At 38.8% G+C, this 16164-nt stretch overlaps 1 protein-coding gene across 2 annotated transcripts; it reads right to left on the reverse strand.

Annotated features, from left to right (window-relative positions):
* Window positions 1–3960: 3960 nt before the first annotated feature.
* On the reverse strand, window positions 3961–15741 carry LOC108988346 (probable N-succinyldiaminopimelate aminotransferase DapC). Of its 2 annotated transcripts, XM_018961585.2 has the most exons (3): window positions 15332–15741; window positions 14373–14444; window positions 3961–5430 (listed from the first exon to the last, which is right to left on the reverse strand). In XM_018961585.2, exons 1-3 carry the CDS (start codon window positions 15563–15565, stop codon window positions 4279–4281), a joined length of 1458 nt encoding a protein of 485 aa, XP_018817130.1. In that variant the 5' UTR covers window positions 15566–15741; the 3' UTR covers window positions 3961–4278. The 2 variants fall into 2 exon arrangements, with proteins under 2 accessions (XP_018817130.1, XP_018817131.1); XM_018961586.2 differs by lacking the exon at window positions 14373–14444 and having other exon boundaries at window positions 15332–15740.
* Between the last annotated feature and the right edge of the window lie 423 nt (window positions 15742–16164).

Genomic DNA, 16164 nt, shown 5'->3' on the forward strand with positions numbered 1-16164 from the left:
CCCTATAGATATCCTTACTTTCAAAATGATGAAATAGAAAACATTGTGAAAAAGTTGTTAACCACATGAGTGATTCAGTCAAGCCAAGCCCCTTATTCCGCTCGTGTTTTGCTAGTAAGAAAGGCTTATGGCTCTTGGAAGATGTGTGTGGATTGTAGGGTATTAAACAAGGTGACTATCAAAGATAAATACTCTATTTCTGTGGTTGAGGAGCAGTTAGATGAGTTGAGTGGAGCCCAGTTATTCTTAAAGTTGGACTTGCGTTCAGGTTATCACCAAATTAGGGTAAGGGCAAAAGATATTCCTAAAACTGTTCTCAGGACACATGGAAGCCACTACAAGCTCTTGGTCATGCCATTTGGGTTGACCAATGCCTCCTCAACATTTCAAAGTCTAATAAATGAGGTTTGTAAACACTCCGTAAGGAGATTTGTCTTAGTTTTATTTGATGACATCCTAATATACAGTAGTATAGCAGAAGAGTACGTTAAGCATTTACAGTTAATTCTAGAAATTCTAAGGAGTCGCGGCTTGATGGCCAAGCCCTCAAAATGCACGTTTGCAAGTTTTGAGGTGGCTTATCTAGGCCACTTAATATCAGTAGATGGGGAAAGAGTGAACCCCAATAAAATCAAGGCCACCACACAACCCTGGACACATATTACTATGGACTTTGTAGAAGGTCTGCCTCTCTCAGGGTTTTGATAGCTTGTGGGTGATAGTTGATCGACTGACCAAATACTCCAATTTTATTCCCTTGACCCACCCATTCTTAGCCAAAACCCTAGCCCAATTGTTTGTTAAACACATCCTCAAACTTCATTGACATGCCTCAATCTATCATTTTGGATAGAGGAAGTACTTTTACTAGCTTCTTTTGGTAGGATTTATTTTGGTCAGAAGGGATACAATTGGTCTTCAGTACCTCATACATCCTAGAATGATGGCCAAACCGAAGTGGTGAATAAATGCTTAGAGAATTATCTAAGGTACTTTGTGGGAGATAAACCTAAAGGGTGGGCTCAGTGGGTACCCTTAGAAGAGTGGTGATATAATACCACTCAATATTCTTCTATTTGCCTTACTCCATTTGAAGCCCTCTACGACTACCCACCCCCAAAATTACTACCCTATGTTCCTGGAACAACTAAAGTGGAGGCAGTGGATGAGAATCTGAAGTCTAGGTACCAAATCATTCAATTACTAAGGCATAATCTCAAAAGAGCTCAAGAAAGGATGAGAAAAATATGCAGATTTGAGGCGAAAATAACATATTTTGAAGTTCGGGGGGTGTTCAAGTGGGTCTACCTTAGGCTTCAACCCTATCGAGAAACAATTTGAAACTGATGCCCAGATTTTATGGCCCTTTCCAGGTTACTGAGAGGGTGGGAAAGGTGGCTTAACAACTCTAGTTGCCACCTTCATCCTTCATCCTCCATTCACCTTGCCTTCCACATTTCCTAACTCAAGAGAAAACTTGGACAGCAGGCGGTGGCATACCAAACCCTACCTCCAGTGACTCAAAAATGCATCTTTAAGCCTGAACTAGAGGAGATCCTAGCACGACGACTAAAAAAAGTGACGAATCAACCCTTGGTGGACCTGTTCACTCGCTGGGAAGGACAACACTCCGATGATGCTACTTGGGAACCCTACCATGTGTTGAAGGAACACTACCCCTACCCTGCAGGCGGATATGGGGTGGTTTGTCACACATGGGCTGAATGAAGTCAACAATTGTTGGGCCAGTTAATGGGCTGACGTTACTTAGCTTATTTTACAAGGCTTGAGGGGACTAAAGTGATTTAAGTGTTAAGGGCCTATGGCCCAATTGCTTTGTTATTTTGTTACTTAAGAGACATTAGGCCCACTAGTAGCCCATGTCTTGGTTTTATGCCTTCTGTTATTTCCTTTACATTTTGATTAGTTAAGTCACGAGGGAGAGTTTGGTGTGTGGAATCCTTAGTTGTTATTAATGGCTAGGTTGGCCATAGTTTGTATCTTGAACAATATTTCAAAAACTCAGTTAATTTTCTCTCTTTTTACACTATTTTGGAGATACTCACCTTCGAAGTGAGATTACAAACAATCAATCTTATGCTATTAATTTTGTGTGTGACATGCTTCTTATAGTTGCCAAACAGGAGTACCCATAACCCCAAACGCTTGAGATCATGCAACTACTCAAGCATATGATCATACTTCAAAATAAAGCTTACTGTGTTATGCAGCAAGAAGCCATTGATTATGAGCATCAAGAAATTTGGGAAATGATCTAAGAGCACTTTCATTGGATTAGCCAAAGTTAAAGAACATTTTTTATGAATGTAAGAGAAATTTGACTTTTGACTATTCCATTCAGATAAATCTCCACATTGAAATAATTATTTTTTCATTATATAACAATAAAATAATATAAGATAAATTTAATTTTGGTTATTCACATCAAATCTCCACATTAGATTATACATTTATTCATTATATAGTAATGAATAACTAATAATTTTAAAAATATTTAATTTTTTTAATTATGAATTTATTTTATTTTATCATATTTTATTATTGTACCTATTATATATTAATTAATAATCATATTCTTATTAAATTAATATATCACTAACTCAAATTAATATATCAATTGTGATAAAATATGTGATAGAAAGAAAGGGAGAGAGAAATAATTAATAAAATATGTATTTGATGTATGTACAGTAACTTTCAAATTTGAAAAAATTTTTGAAAGCCACTATATTTGAAATTTAGTTAATCTATTATGAGCATATTTTGCTCTATAATAGCTAAATATTCAATGAATTTAATTTTTAGCTAATCCAATGAAAGAGCTCTGGATTGTTGTTGAGGTTGTGCCATTAGTACCGGTTTCTATACGTAAAGCTTGGATCTATGTTATCTCGATATTGTCTACTAGTACAATGTGAGATAGAGATCGATCCCCATTCCAAGGAGTACTTTAAGTCGCCACCAAAGATGCTTATCATTCGATGTTTTGATATATTAATAAACTAGAGTAGATGCCGATCATATCAAAGTTGGTTCTCATGACATGAATTGTTTGAGTTCATCTGGGGACCATGATGATAGATGCGAATGGAAACTTTAGCAGCACGGAGACTGTTATATGTTTGAGTTTTAATTGTTTGTTGGCCGAGCAAAATGAGGTGCAATTTGCAGTGCCAGGATGTTTAGCTGTGGTTGCACAACCCTAGACCAGATTCCTGCATGGGGAGGTTGGATCACTGCCCAAAGTGTTAGTTGAAGTAGAGGTGAGCTAGGTGCATCCTAATGAGACGACTTTTGGGTGTTAGCAAAGCGGCACCAAAGGAGGAAGGAAATTAAAGATATCAAACCTAACCAAGCAGATCTTATTTTTTAGCATTTGCTCAATGGCAGCGGGAGCTCAGGTTATGGCAATAAAAAAAACAGGATCATTTGGTAAAAGCTGCAAATCATGGCTCCAGTGTGCACCATTAGAGGGGAGAAAGTTGGGATAGAGCCAAGAACAAGCATTGGCATCCCATAGGCTGGAATCCCCCCTTGATCTTCCACCGACCCCCAAGCTCTTAAATTTCTACATTCAAACGAGGGTGGGGGATGATTTTTAAGAGCAAAGAAGCATCTTTTCCCTTTCCCCTCTCCTTCTGTTTCTCAATGCTGTTTGTTTGGTAATGTCCCCCTTTACCGAGGAAACACGATAAGGGAGCCTAATAATAAACAGCTTGCGTATGAAATTCACAACACACCAATAACCACTGATACAACACAATTAGTGAGTTCTTGTTGTGGCAACTCAAAATACCAAAGTCAAATGTGCTCTATTAGAACATACGACAATATATTAGCAGGAACTGTGTAGTCAGAACACGCGCACACAGAGAGGGCAATGAAAAGAAAGGATACTTGTTGACCCAACACCGTAAAATCTACTAGAATAATGAGATGTATTGGGAACAAAGGCATAGAATGTGAATAAAAGGCATCTTCATCAAAACAATGGAAGGTTTGCAATAAGAGGCAATGATAAGAAAGGATCCACATGACCAGACAATCATAATTTAATGACTATCTAGGTTTGTAGTGATACTAATCTACTTCTACTCTTCTAGCAGAGGAGCAGAAGGAAATCCATGTGAAAGTTCAGAAAAAACTGTCTTCAATTAGGTAAAAGGAAGGATAAGTTCAACCTCAAATGCTTAACATTGCAACACGAACGTTACCATCTCACTAACTAATGGAAGTCCATGTGATCATGCAGTTGGATCACTTTCTCATCAACTTCTCCTTCATCCTCTTAACTGCAGCCTTCAGAGTTTCCTCATCCTTGCAGAACGTAAATCGAACTAGATTCTTTCCATCTTCAGGGTTCAAGTAAAATACGCTAGTCGGAATTGCTACAACCCCAACTTCCTCAATCAGATACTCGCAAAAAGCAATATCATTTTCCAGCCCAAAAGGGGTATGATCTACAACCACAAAGTAGGTCCCACTTGATGGAAATACCTTGAAACCGACAGCCTCCAATCCCTCCACTAAAATTGCTTTCTTTGTCATGTAGTCTCTCTTGAGCTCCTCATAGTAAGAGTCTGGGGCTCTAAGTGCTACTGATGTTGCCCACTGCATTGGAGTGGAAGTAGCAAAAGTGAGGAAAGCATGTGCCTGCCTCACTCCCCATGTCAAATGCGGGGGAGCTATTGCCCATCCAATTTTCCATCCTGTCAAGGAGAATGTCTTCCCCAAGGAATTCATGGTGACTGTACGCTCAAACATTCCAGGAAGAGATGCCATGGAAATGTGATCCATTTCAAAAGCCAACTTATCATAAACTTCATCGGTGAAAACCAAAACATCATTTTCAATGCAGAGAGATGCAATCACATTCAGTTCTTCTCTGGTGAACATCTTTCCAGTTGGGTTATGTGGAGTGTTTATAAGTACTGCACGTGTATTCTTCGAGATTGCAGACTTCAGTTCATTGATGGGGACAGCAAAATCTGGAGGGCGCAATGTTACACATTTGACATTGGCACCAGCCATGGAGAGAGTAGCTTCATATGAATCATAAAAAGGAGCAAAGAGGATCACCTCATCACCGGGATTTATCAACCCTAGAATAGTAGCAGCAATCGCCTCTGTGCACCCAGAGGTAACTGTAATTTCCTTCTCAGGGTCAACTGAAAGTCCAGTATCTTTCTTGAACCGTTCAGCAATGGCATTGTTTAATTCTGGGACCCCATATCCACGAGCATATTGGTTTTTTCCATCATTGATGGCTTGAATTGCTGCTTCCTTTACAAACTCAGGGCCATCAAAGTTGGGAAAGCCCTGACCAAGGTTTATTGCCCCATGCTTGATGGCAAGATTACTCATTTGAGTGAAAATCGTCGTCTTGAACTTCTCCAAGCGCTTTGCAACCTGTCAAACAATAGTTGACACAATAAAAATAATGACTAGCAATTCATTGTTTTAAGAGGAGGGAAAACTGCATTGGAGGTTTAGACATTAACAAGGCACTAACCAAAGTTTGAAAAGAAAGGGGCCAGGCTATCTTACTTCCAATGGACAAAAACTCATTTGTCACATGCTTCTATGTTTGCATGCACATGTGATGTTTATATGCATGAAAGTGGACATGCATTTGCATTACATAGATGTCAAAAGCTTCTGGAGCTAATACAACGAGAGGCAAAATTAAAGAATAGTAATAATTAGGGGTGTAACCGGTCCGGTTCGGTTTTGTTTTGGACATATTTTAGAACCGAACCGGTATATACTGATTTTGAGATTTGAAGCACCGATACCGCACCAGTTACACCCCTAACTGGTACTTCCAGTTTTACTGGTACTCTTCCAATTTTACCAGTTCCAGTCCGGTTTTTCTGGTTATTCACTATATAATATAATATATAATAATATATTATAGTATATAATAATATAGTGATGATATATTATAGTATATTATAATTATATTATAGACTATAGTGATATATTATAATATAGTGATATAGACTTTTAAAATTTAATATTATATTCATATAATACAAGATTATTTTATATATAATTATATATTATATATAATTTTTATACAATATAAAAAATTAAAATATATATATGAACCAGTCCGGTGCTAGAAAAAGGAAAACCGATACTGGACCAATTTTGACCATTTTAAGAAAAATGAAACGGGTACCGGACAGAACCAAACCCAGTACCGGACCAAACCTTGGTCTGGTCCGGTCCGGTTTACCGGTTCACTGGTTTTTTTTTTTACCAGTTTAGTTATTACTAATAACTAAAAAAGTTGTAAAGGTTTTCACAAAAGGGAAAAGAAGAAATAAGCCACCAGATATTGGCAGAAGAACATACTGATAACCCAACACAGATCTTGTTTCAAAGGTTGCATAATTCTGTGGATTTCCTTTGATAATACAAGACAGATCTTCTCTGGTGAACATCTTTCCAGTTGGGTTATGTGGATTATTTCCTTTGGATTTCAATCAACAATCCAAGCACTGAGTACCCTAGGAAAAATGGAGAAGGGATATTGGACCATTTCAAGGTACAGCTTAGAATTGATCATAATTTGATGTATATCAACCAGGAGAATTGAAAATGACTTGGGGATGGCGCCATGTAGCAGTTTCTACTGGATCTATTTCCTTTTCCAGAAACATATACCAGAAAAAAAAAAAACCCTCCACTCACGTATAAAAATAAAAGTTGAATTGCAGTGAAGAGGGCCTCACAATTCCGCTTAAAATGGGGGAGTTAAGAGTGGGAAGAGCCTTACTCCCAACCTCTATATTTTCCACAACAAATGCATGCCTAGCAAGCAAAGAGAAATCTTCTTCTTCATCCTAGATTGTGTCATTCTCAGCCCCACCTATTGATGTGACACATTTTAAGTGGCTGTCAATGTAGTGATAGACGTCTGAAGCCACTTGTAACATCTTTTTGTGAGGAAGCATTTCATTAAACTAAAGGAGAAATACAAAAGGAGGGGGTGGAGAGGCCTTGAAAAATTCTCCATTACAACCAATCCAATGCATAAAAATACAATTAACAAAGAGCAATGGTACCATGACAATGGCCCGGGCCCATATTCCATGGCTACGCTGAGTAGGGCTGTAAATGAACTAATCCGTTTGATAGCCCGCCCACTACTCACTCAATTAAATTCAAATCGGACTCAACTTGTGAAAAAATAAACTCGCTTGTGAAAGTAGATACCTACTCGATTAGAAAATGACACGTACCCGAATAAACTTGACTTGTCCAAGGCTTGTTTATGCCCAAATCAACTCAATTAAAGCTCGTTCATACATCGATGAAAGTGTATATATATATATATATACACACACACATTAGTTAATAATATAAGCATAGAAACTTTTATAACTAAGAGCTGGTTTGGTTACACAAATCAAACCATCTCATCTCATCTCATATAATCATTACAACTTTTCAAAACTCTCACACAAAATATAATAAACAATCAACATTTTCAAATTTCAAAACAAAAATAATATTAAAAAATTATATTCTAACAATATTTTATTCAATTTTCAATTTTTATCTCATCTCATCTCATCCATATAACCAAACAAGGCCTAAATATATAGTTTGTAACCTAATTACTTATGCCTAGTCACTTCATAGTTATAAGTTATTTATTTAATTAATTAAGTCATTAAATTATAGTAACTATTTTATAATTTGTACCATAGTTAGGCGATAGGACTTAATCATTTCATATACTAGTATGTATGAACTATATATGAAATATTGATATATACTATTATATTATGGGTATAATATTAATAATTTATGTAGACAAATAATATATGGTTATTATGAATAAATATCAACTAGTTACATATTAATTATTTAAAAATTTTTGTAATTTTCTAATTCAATAAAGGGTCTACTTGTTAGTTGTAAGAATTCCATTAAATTTAGATTTTTTTTAATTCTCTAATTTTTTTAATTATTAAATTTTATTCAAAAAATAAAAAATAAACAACTTGAACCAAGCCAACCCGAGCCAACTCGGCTCGAGCTCCTTTAGGGGTCGAGTTGCGAGCTCTTCTCATCGAGCCGAGCTCAAACAAAAATAATATAAAAATCTCAAGCTCAATCCAAAGACCGGCTCAACTCGATGGCGGCCCTAATGCCGAGGAAATAATAATCATAACAGGCGGTTTAATTTCATAAAATCTTCGATGGAATCTCCCACGCCCTCATCCTCCATGTCCTCAGAGAAGAGAGCAAGGCCAAAAGCCTGCTTCAGGGAAAAGAAGGAACAGCAAACTGTCTCCTGGAGAAAGTATCTAAACTGTTGAAAGGTCGACGAATGGAGAGGCATGTGGACTGCGCACACATGGGGGAAGTTTGATCTGACTGTATAGAACAATGTATCCAAGGGCGTAATGGTCAAGAGAGCTGGTGGCACATGGCAGCTGGAGAGTACTGGAAGGCGGCAGATCAGAAGTTTTAGCTTCCAAACAAAAGGATGGAGGAAAGTAAGAGGAAAAACAAATAAACAACCGGGAAATAAGCCAAAGGATTTCCTAGGAACCAAAAACCTGGTAAAAAAAGGGCTAGATCTCTCGGCTTGATGACAGTGCATGGTAGTCACGCATGATGGTGACAGCACATGGCAGAAGGGGGCGGTAGGAGGGATGGCAGTTTTGATGGTATAGATTGTGTGGAGTTTTGATAAGTAGGGAGAAGTAGATCTAGCCTCCAAGAAAGACAAAGAGGGGAAGAAAAACTTGGGAAAAAAATACAGGGGGAAGATGAACCAACTTAAAACATGCTACATCACTTGCTGTGACTTGGGATTAAAAAATATAGGATGAAGAGTGGCATTGCTTGGCAAACTTGTTTCCATTGAAATATAAACAAAATCATAAATAGTTTGGGTGTTTTTTATAGGGTAAAAAAAAAATAAAAAGACATCAGGGAACTCATAGAACAATTGATGAAAAAGAAAAATCATCAGAAAGGGGGTGTCACTTTATTGAAAGTTCCCACCGAAGTACAACATGGAGATGGCAATCTTCTGAAATACCCAACTCTCAGGAACTACGAGAAAACCACATACGGCAGTCCAATACAAGTAAGTAAAGTAAACTAGATAGAGAATTAGCATAATACTAGTGCAACTAAAATCTCGTCAGGCTCAGCCTAATAGCAGCAGCACCAGTGATACACCCAACTCAGCAACATCCTGCCGTGACACTCAACATAGTCAGCCTTCTCTTAAGAATATCTCCAGCTCATCAAATAATCATCAGAAGTGAGATTTATTCTTTTATCGTGTCCTCTTCTGTAAATACACCATGGGAATCTGTTTTGTTTTGTAGTGAGGATTTGTTATAACTAACTCTGCTATAGTGTAGCTTCAGTGTGCAAGGTGCACAATAGGTATTTGACAAAATTCCCGAATGTTCTGGGACCATCTCCATTCTCTATATAAGCAACACTGTACTGATTACTTCGTTAATAAGATGAGAAATATTATTCTTGAGCTTGCTTTCTAGCATGGTATCAAGAGCCACTATCAAGACAAACGTCTAGCACTATGGGTGACGCCTCACCCAAACAAAACCCACCACCTTCTTCCTCCTCCCTTCCTCATCTTTCTCACCTTGTCATAGTAAAACTTACTAATGAAAACTAACTCCTCTGGCGCACACAGATGGTTCCCTACCTTCGGGGCCAAGACCTTTTTCATTTTGTTGATGGCTCAAGTAAACCACCCTCTCGACTTCTCTCTGATAAGACTACAAACCCAGAATTTCTTGCTTGGACCAAAACTGATCAGATGATCCTCAGCGCTATTATTTCAACTCTTTCCGATAATCTGATTGTTCAAATGGTTGGGCATTCTACCTAGGGGTGTCAATATGTGACACGACCCATTAACCCAACACGAACACGACACGATAAAAGCGGGTTAGGGTTTACCCTTAATGGGTTTGGGTCAAAACGAGTTGACCCGTTAAGACACGATAGCTTAACGGGTTGATAACGGGTCAACCCGTTATGACCCGTTATAATCCGTTATGACTCGTTAAGAAAGTTAAAATTATAATTATACCCTTATACCTAAAAAATAAAATTGTTGAAATTTTAATTTCAATATTTTTATTGTTTAGATTGTAATTTTGGATTTGTAGTTAGTTTTATATTTTTTATAGATATTGTGATTTTAAAATTTATATAAAATTATGTTAAACTTAACTAGATTAAAGAGGTTAATTTTGGGTTTGTTTCAATCCATTTACATAAATAGGGCAAAACGGGTTGACACGACACGACCCGTTATGTTATTGGTTCGTGTTAGGGTTTGAGATTTTGACACGATAAGCTTAACGGGTCGAGTTAGGGTTGACCTATATAATATAATATACATGTTTTGACACGATACGAACACGATCCGTTAACACGATTTGACACCTCTAAATTTCTACCTCTCAAGCTGCTTGGTCAGCTATTGAAAAACTCTTTGCTACCCAATCGCATGCTCGTGTGATTCAACTTCGTTACCAATTAGCCACAATTTCCAAAGGTGCTAGCTCTGTTTCTGATTATTTTCAGAAACTCAAACACCTCTCTGATACTATGTGTGCTGCTGGAGCACCCCTTTCTTCCGATGAGTTCACTTCTTATCTTCTTGCTGGCTTAAACAATGATTATGATGCACTTGTTACCTCTGTAACAGCTAGACTTGAACCAATGTCTCCTGAGGAATTATACAGTTTACTTCTTACTCTTGAGAGTCACCTGGCTCACTCAAATCATCTACCCATGTCTACCACTCTGTCTGCAAATTATACTTCCAGTTGTCCACACTACAACAATCGTGGGCGAGGAAACTACCGAGGTCAAAATCGCGGCCATTTCCGCGGTCGTAATCGTGGACGTCACTCCTCTTCCACCTATACTCCAAATCCCTTCTCATCTCAATCTTCACCTCTCCCTCACTCCAAACCAACCTGCCAAGTCTGTGGCAAAGTTGGTCACAGTGTCATAAAATGCTTTTATCATTTTGATCATGCCCATCAAAGTGATCCTCCTAAAAGTCTCTCTGCCAACTTCAGCAGTTCCTTCACGGCACCTGATCAATCTTGGTATCCTGATACAGCCACAACCAACCACATCACCTCAGACATGTCAAACCTCAACATCACTTCGGGACCATATGGTGGTAATGAGCAGATTCGAATTGGTGATGGCAGCAAGTTACCTATTGCCAACGTTGGTGACTCTAAATTTACTACTCTCTCTCACTCCTTTATTCTTAAAAATCTCTTGCATGTACCTGCCATAACCAAAAACTTAGTCTCAGTTCAGAAATTCTGCCTTGATAACTCTGTTGTTTTTGAATTTCATAGTAATCATTTTCTTGTGAAGGATGCAACAACGGGAGTCCCTCTCCTCCATGGTCCCATGCGTAATGGCCTTTACTCATTCACCAATGTTCTTCCTTCTTCAGCCTCAGCACAGGCCCTCATTGGTGAGCGCACTACTCCTTCTCAGTGGCACTCACGTTTGGGTCATCCATCTCTTCAACTTGTCTCTCGGATTATCTCCAAGTATCAACTTCCAGCTTCTATTCAATCTACGGCTCCTCCTTGTTCAGCATGTCGTGCAGCAAAAAGTCATCAGTTACCATTTAATTCATCCCATCAGCACTCCTTTAAACCTTTACAATTAATTTACACAGATGTATGGGGCCCTGCCCCTGTTCTTTCTCGTGAAGGTTTTAATTACTATGTATCTTTTTTGGATGATTTTACCCGGTATACATGGTGGTATCCCTTAGTGCAAAAATCTGATGTCATGTCTATTTTTCTAAAATTTCAAGTACATGTTGAACGCTTCTTTAATTCAAAAATCTTATCCATCCAAAGTGATTGGGGTGGTGAGTATCGCCCCCTAAACAAATATCTCATTTCTCAAGGTATTCTCCATAGAATCTCTTGTCCTTATACCCATCAACAAAACGGTGCTGTAGAACACAAGTATCGACCCATTGTCGAAACGGACCTTGCTCTTATGGCCCAAGCTTCCCTCTCACAACTCTATTGGGCCGATGCCTTTCACACTGTAATTTTTCTTATTAATTGTCTCCCTTCACCCGTTTTACATCACTCCTCTCCTTATGAAAAATTGTTTCAAAAATCACCTGATTACACTTCTCTTAGAATTTTTGGCACTGCTTGTTGGCCTCATCTCAAGCCATACAATCGCCATAAATTAGATTTTCGATCCACACAATATTTGTTCCTTGGCTATGGTGATTCTCACAAAGGATATCGCTGCCTTCATCTTCCCACTAGACATCTATATATTTCACAAGACGTTGATTTTGATGAGAACGTTTTCCCTCTTGCTCTTCCCACTCCTCAAGTCAAGTCTACACATTCATCTCTTTCGTCTGTCTTATGCCAGCCCACACACGCATCTCTTCCATCAATTCTAGGCCCAATCCCTCAACCCAAGTCTTTTTCGTCGATTTCAGGTCCTCCTCCTGCTCCTGCCAACCAATCGGTTCCTCCTCAGCCCATAAACTCTACTCCCCAATCTCGGCCCGTAAGCCCCAATTCCCGATCTTGGCCCCTTATCCCTTATTCTCCACTTGCTCCAATATTTTCTTCCACACCAATCTCGAGCCCAACTCTCTCTCCCTCGTCTTCTACCTCTTCATCCGAAATCCCTCCCCCTGCGCAAATCTCTGTAACCTTAGTTCCTTCCATTGTCACTAGGTCCCAAACAAATTCTCTCAAACCTCGTCAATACAATGATGGCACGGTCCTATGGCCACCACCTTGGAGTTTCTTGACCATTACCACCACTGTTCCTGAAGAACCTACCAGCTATACAGAGGCTGTTAAACATCTTGAATGGCGTACGGCCATGTCTGCCGAGTTCCAGGCTCTTCTCCAAACAAATACCCGGAACCTTGTTCCAGCTTCTGAAAGCACTAATGTTGTTGGTTGTCGTTGGGTTTTCAGGACCAAGCGCCTCTCTGATGGAACTGCGGAACGACGGAAAGCTCGCTTGGTAGCAAAAGGCTACCATCAACAAGCTGGGGTGGACTTCTTTGAGACCTTTAGTCCAATGGTAAAACCCACTACGATTCGAACTATACTGTCCATCGCTGTTACCGAGCATTGGCCCCTTCGACAGCTTGACATTAGCAAAGCATTTTTGCACGGCGAGCTTCAAGAACAGGTTTATATGACTCAACCTATTGGCTTTGTCAATCCTAATTTTCCTTATCATGTTTGTAAATTGAACAAAGCCATCTATGGTTTAAAACAAGTCCCACGGGCTTGGTTTTCAAAGTTAAGCAATCGGTTGTTGGAGCTTGGTTTTACACCCTCCCTCTCTGATTCTTCACTATTTGTTTATCATCATGCTTCTGTCACTTTATTTTTCCTTGTCTATGTGGATGACATCATCCTCACTGGCTCTGATCCTGAGGCCATCCGAAGTGTTCTTCATGCTCTCAGTCTTTCATTTCCTGTCAAAGACCTTGGGCCCCTTCGATTCTTTCTTGGTCTTGAGATTCAATCATTGGAAACTGGTCTTCATCTATCTCAGACCAAGTATATATGTGACTTATTGAAGAAAACACATATGGATTGTGCTAAACCAGTAAGTTCGCCCATGGCTGCTTCGGCAAAATTAACTCTTATTGATGCCCCTGTTTTCGAAGATCCCACACTTTATCGCAGTATGGTGGGTAGCCTTCAGTACTTGTCGTTAACACGTCCTGATGTTGCTTTTGCTGTCAATAAAGTGTGCCAATTTATGCACACTCCTAAGGTTCCTCACTGGCAGGCTGTTAAACGGATACTCAGGTACCTTAAGCACACAGCTCATCTTGGTCTTCAAATCAAGCCCTTTTCAGAATATACTTTGCATGCTTTCACGGACGCTGATTGGGCAGGATGCCCGGATGACAGGCGCTCGACGGGGGGCTTTTGCATTTTTCTGGATTCTAATCTTGTAGCTTGGGGATCCAAGAAACAAAACACTATTGCTCGTTCTAGCACAGAAGCCGAGTACAAAGCTTTGGCTAATACTACTGCCGAGCTTGGTGTATTTCTTCCCAAACCGCCTACTCTCTGGTGTGATAACATCAGTGCTACATATCTCTCTGTGAATCCTGTTATGCACTCCCGTACGAAGCACATTGAGATTGACTTTCATTTTGTGAGAGATCAAGTTGCCTCCAAAACTTTACACGTTGCTTTCATTTCTTCCAAAGATCAGGTTGCAGATATATTTACAAAACCATTAGTTTCAAATCGGTTTCTACTTCTCAGAACGAGTCTCACCCTGTTTCCCATGCTGGACTCGCGGGAGGGTAATAGCAGCAGCACCAGTGATACACCCAACTCAGCAACATCCTGCCGTGACACTCAACATAGTCAGCCTTCTCTTAAGAATATCTCCAGCTCATCAAATAATCATCAGAAGTGAGATTTATTCTTTTATCGTGTCCTCTTCTGTAAATACACCATGGGAATCTGTTTTGTTTTGTAATGAGGATTTGTTATAACTAACTCTGCTATAGTGTAGCTTCGGTGTGCAAGGTGCACAATAGGTATTTGACAAAATTCCCGAATGTTCTGGGACCATCTCCATTCTCTATATAAGCAACACTGTACTGATTACTTCGTTAATAAGATGAGAAATATTATTCTTGAGCTTGCTTTCTAGCACAGCCCAACCTTCTTTGTTATCGTACATCATAACATATATGATATGGTTTCATGCATCGCTAGGACGCCAATTCCACAGTGAACCTAACCTTCATAGGCATCTACCGTGATTATGCATGTGGTAAATGAGGCTCCAAATTCCAATCCAACCACCTCGAAAAGACTAACTTCGAATAGATTCAGTAAACAAAACCAAAATTATAGCATGTAACAAAGTGGATTTGAATCTATGAAAAGTTGACTTCAAACGCTTATTGAACAACTCATGAAACAAGCAAAGATTCAGATAAAATGAGAAATGAATAAAAAAAAAAGGCTTCATAGCCGGTTAGAGATAGCAATGATTGTAACAGAAATTGATCAAATTCTTTTTTATTCCTCAAAGACATTCAGATGCTACGAAGTAAAAAGCGGAGAACCCATTTCCTTTTAAAATGACATCAAATACAACAAAACAAAGAATAAATTATTCTTATGTTACCAAAAGGCAAAATGGGGGAACAGCCATTGTACTTCAAACCCGACCAAAAGATAAAAGAATCAAAATATAACCAAAATAAAATGGGTAATACCTGCAAAGGCTGAGGGGTCTTCTGGATCGACTCGCTAGGAGTAGAAACAGTGTCTTTCTCAGTCGAAACGGTGGACATGGTGGGCACGAAAGATGGGTAACCACAGCTCCTTCCTCTTCCGCTCCCAATTCTAACACTGAAGCTCTCACTCAGATGCTTTGACAAGGAAAGAAATGTCGATGTCGAGTGCCTGAAGCGCATTTGAGGGAATGTCCAGGTGCATTGGACCTGCATGACTGATTTGTAGTCCTAATATACAGTCGGGATGCCTCAAGGTTTTGTACGAAAGAATTGAAGGAAATAACACTGAACTTTTGAGCTGAGTTCAGGCTCTGTTGGGAATCAACTATTTGACCTTTTCAGTTTTCACGCCCAGAAATGCTTTCGGTCCCCAATTCGGGATCCAAAAATTGTCCGGATGAGTTTTTTTTTCTTTACTTAATAATTAAAAAAATATATTTTAATAATATTATAAATTTTTTATTTTTTTTTTAATTTTTATGATCATTAAAAATATATATAAAAAAAATAAAAAAATGAAAGGTACTTTTCGAAATAACTGTTCTAGATTTGTTTTCGGTGACTTTTTTGTGGACTGAATTTGGGTTTGGTCTCAGAGCGTTTCGGTTAGGTACATCCTGGCGTGGATTGTGCCATACCATGGACTTGTCTGGTTTTTGTAGGCTCCGTTCGTTTCTCGGCCAAGACGTAAATAAGTCCGAAAGACCTTTAACAAGCCCAAAATAATATCCCCCTGTTAATAATTTAATTGAGATTTTTTAGCGAACAAAATATAGATACATAACATAACATGGATGGTGTTAATCTCGTGT

Source organism: Juglans regia, chromosome 13 (genome assembly GCF_001411555.2).
Source record: "Juglans regia cultivar Chandler chromosome 13, Walnut 2.0, whole genome shotgun sequence".
Lineage (NCBI taxonomy): Eukaryota > Viridiplantae > Streptophyta > Magnoliopsida > Fagales > Juglandaceae > Juglans > Juglans regia.

Coding starts and splice junctions, on each gene's coding strand:
- LOC108988346 (XM_018961585.2), bottom strand. CDS start 15,565: ATGCAGGTCCAATGCACCTGGACATTCCCTCAAATGCGCTTCAGGCAC. Junction 14,445..15,331: donor AGACCCCTCAGCCTTTGCAG/GTATTACCCATT, acceptor GTGTCACGGCAG/GATGTTGCTGAGTTGGGTGT. Junction 5,431..14,372: donor AGTCCAGCATGGGAAACAGG/GTGAGACTCGTT, acceptor ATTGTTTGACAG/GTTGCAAAGCGCTTGGAGAA.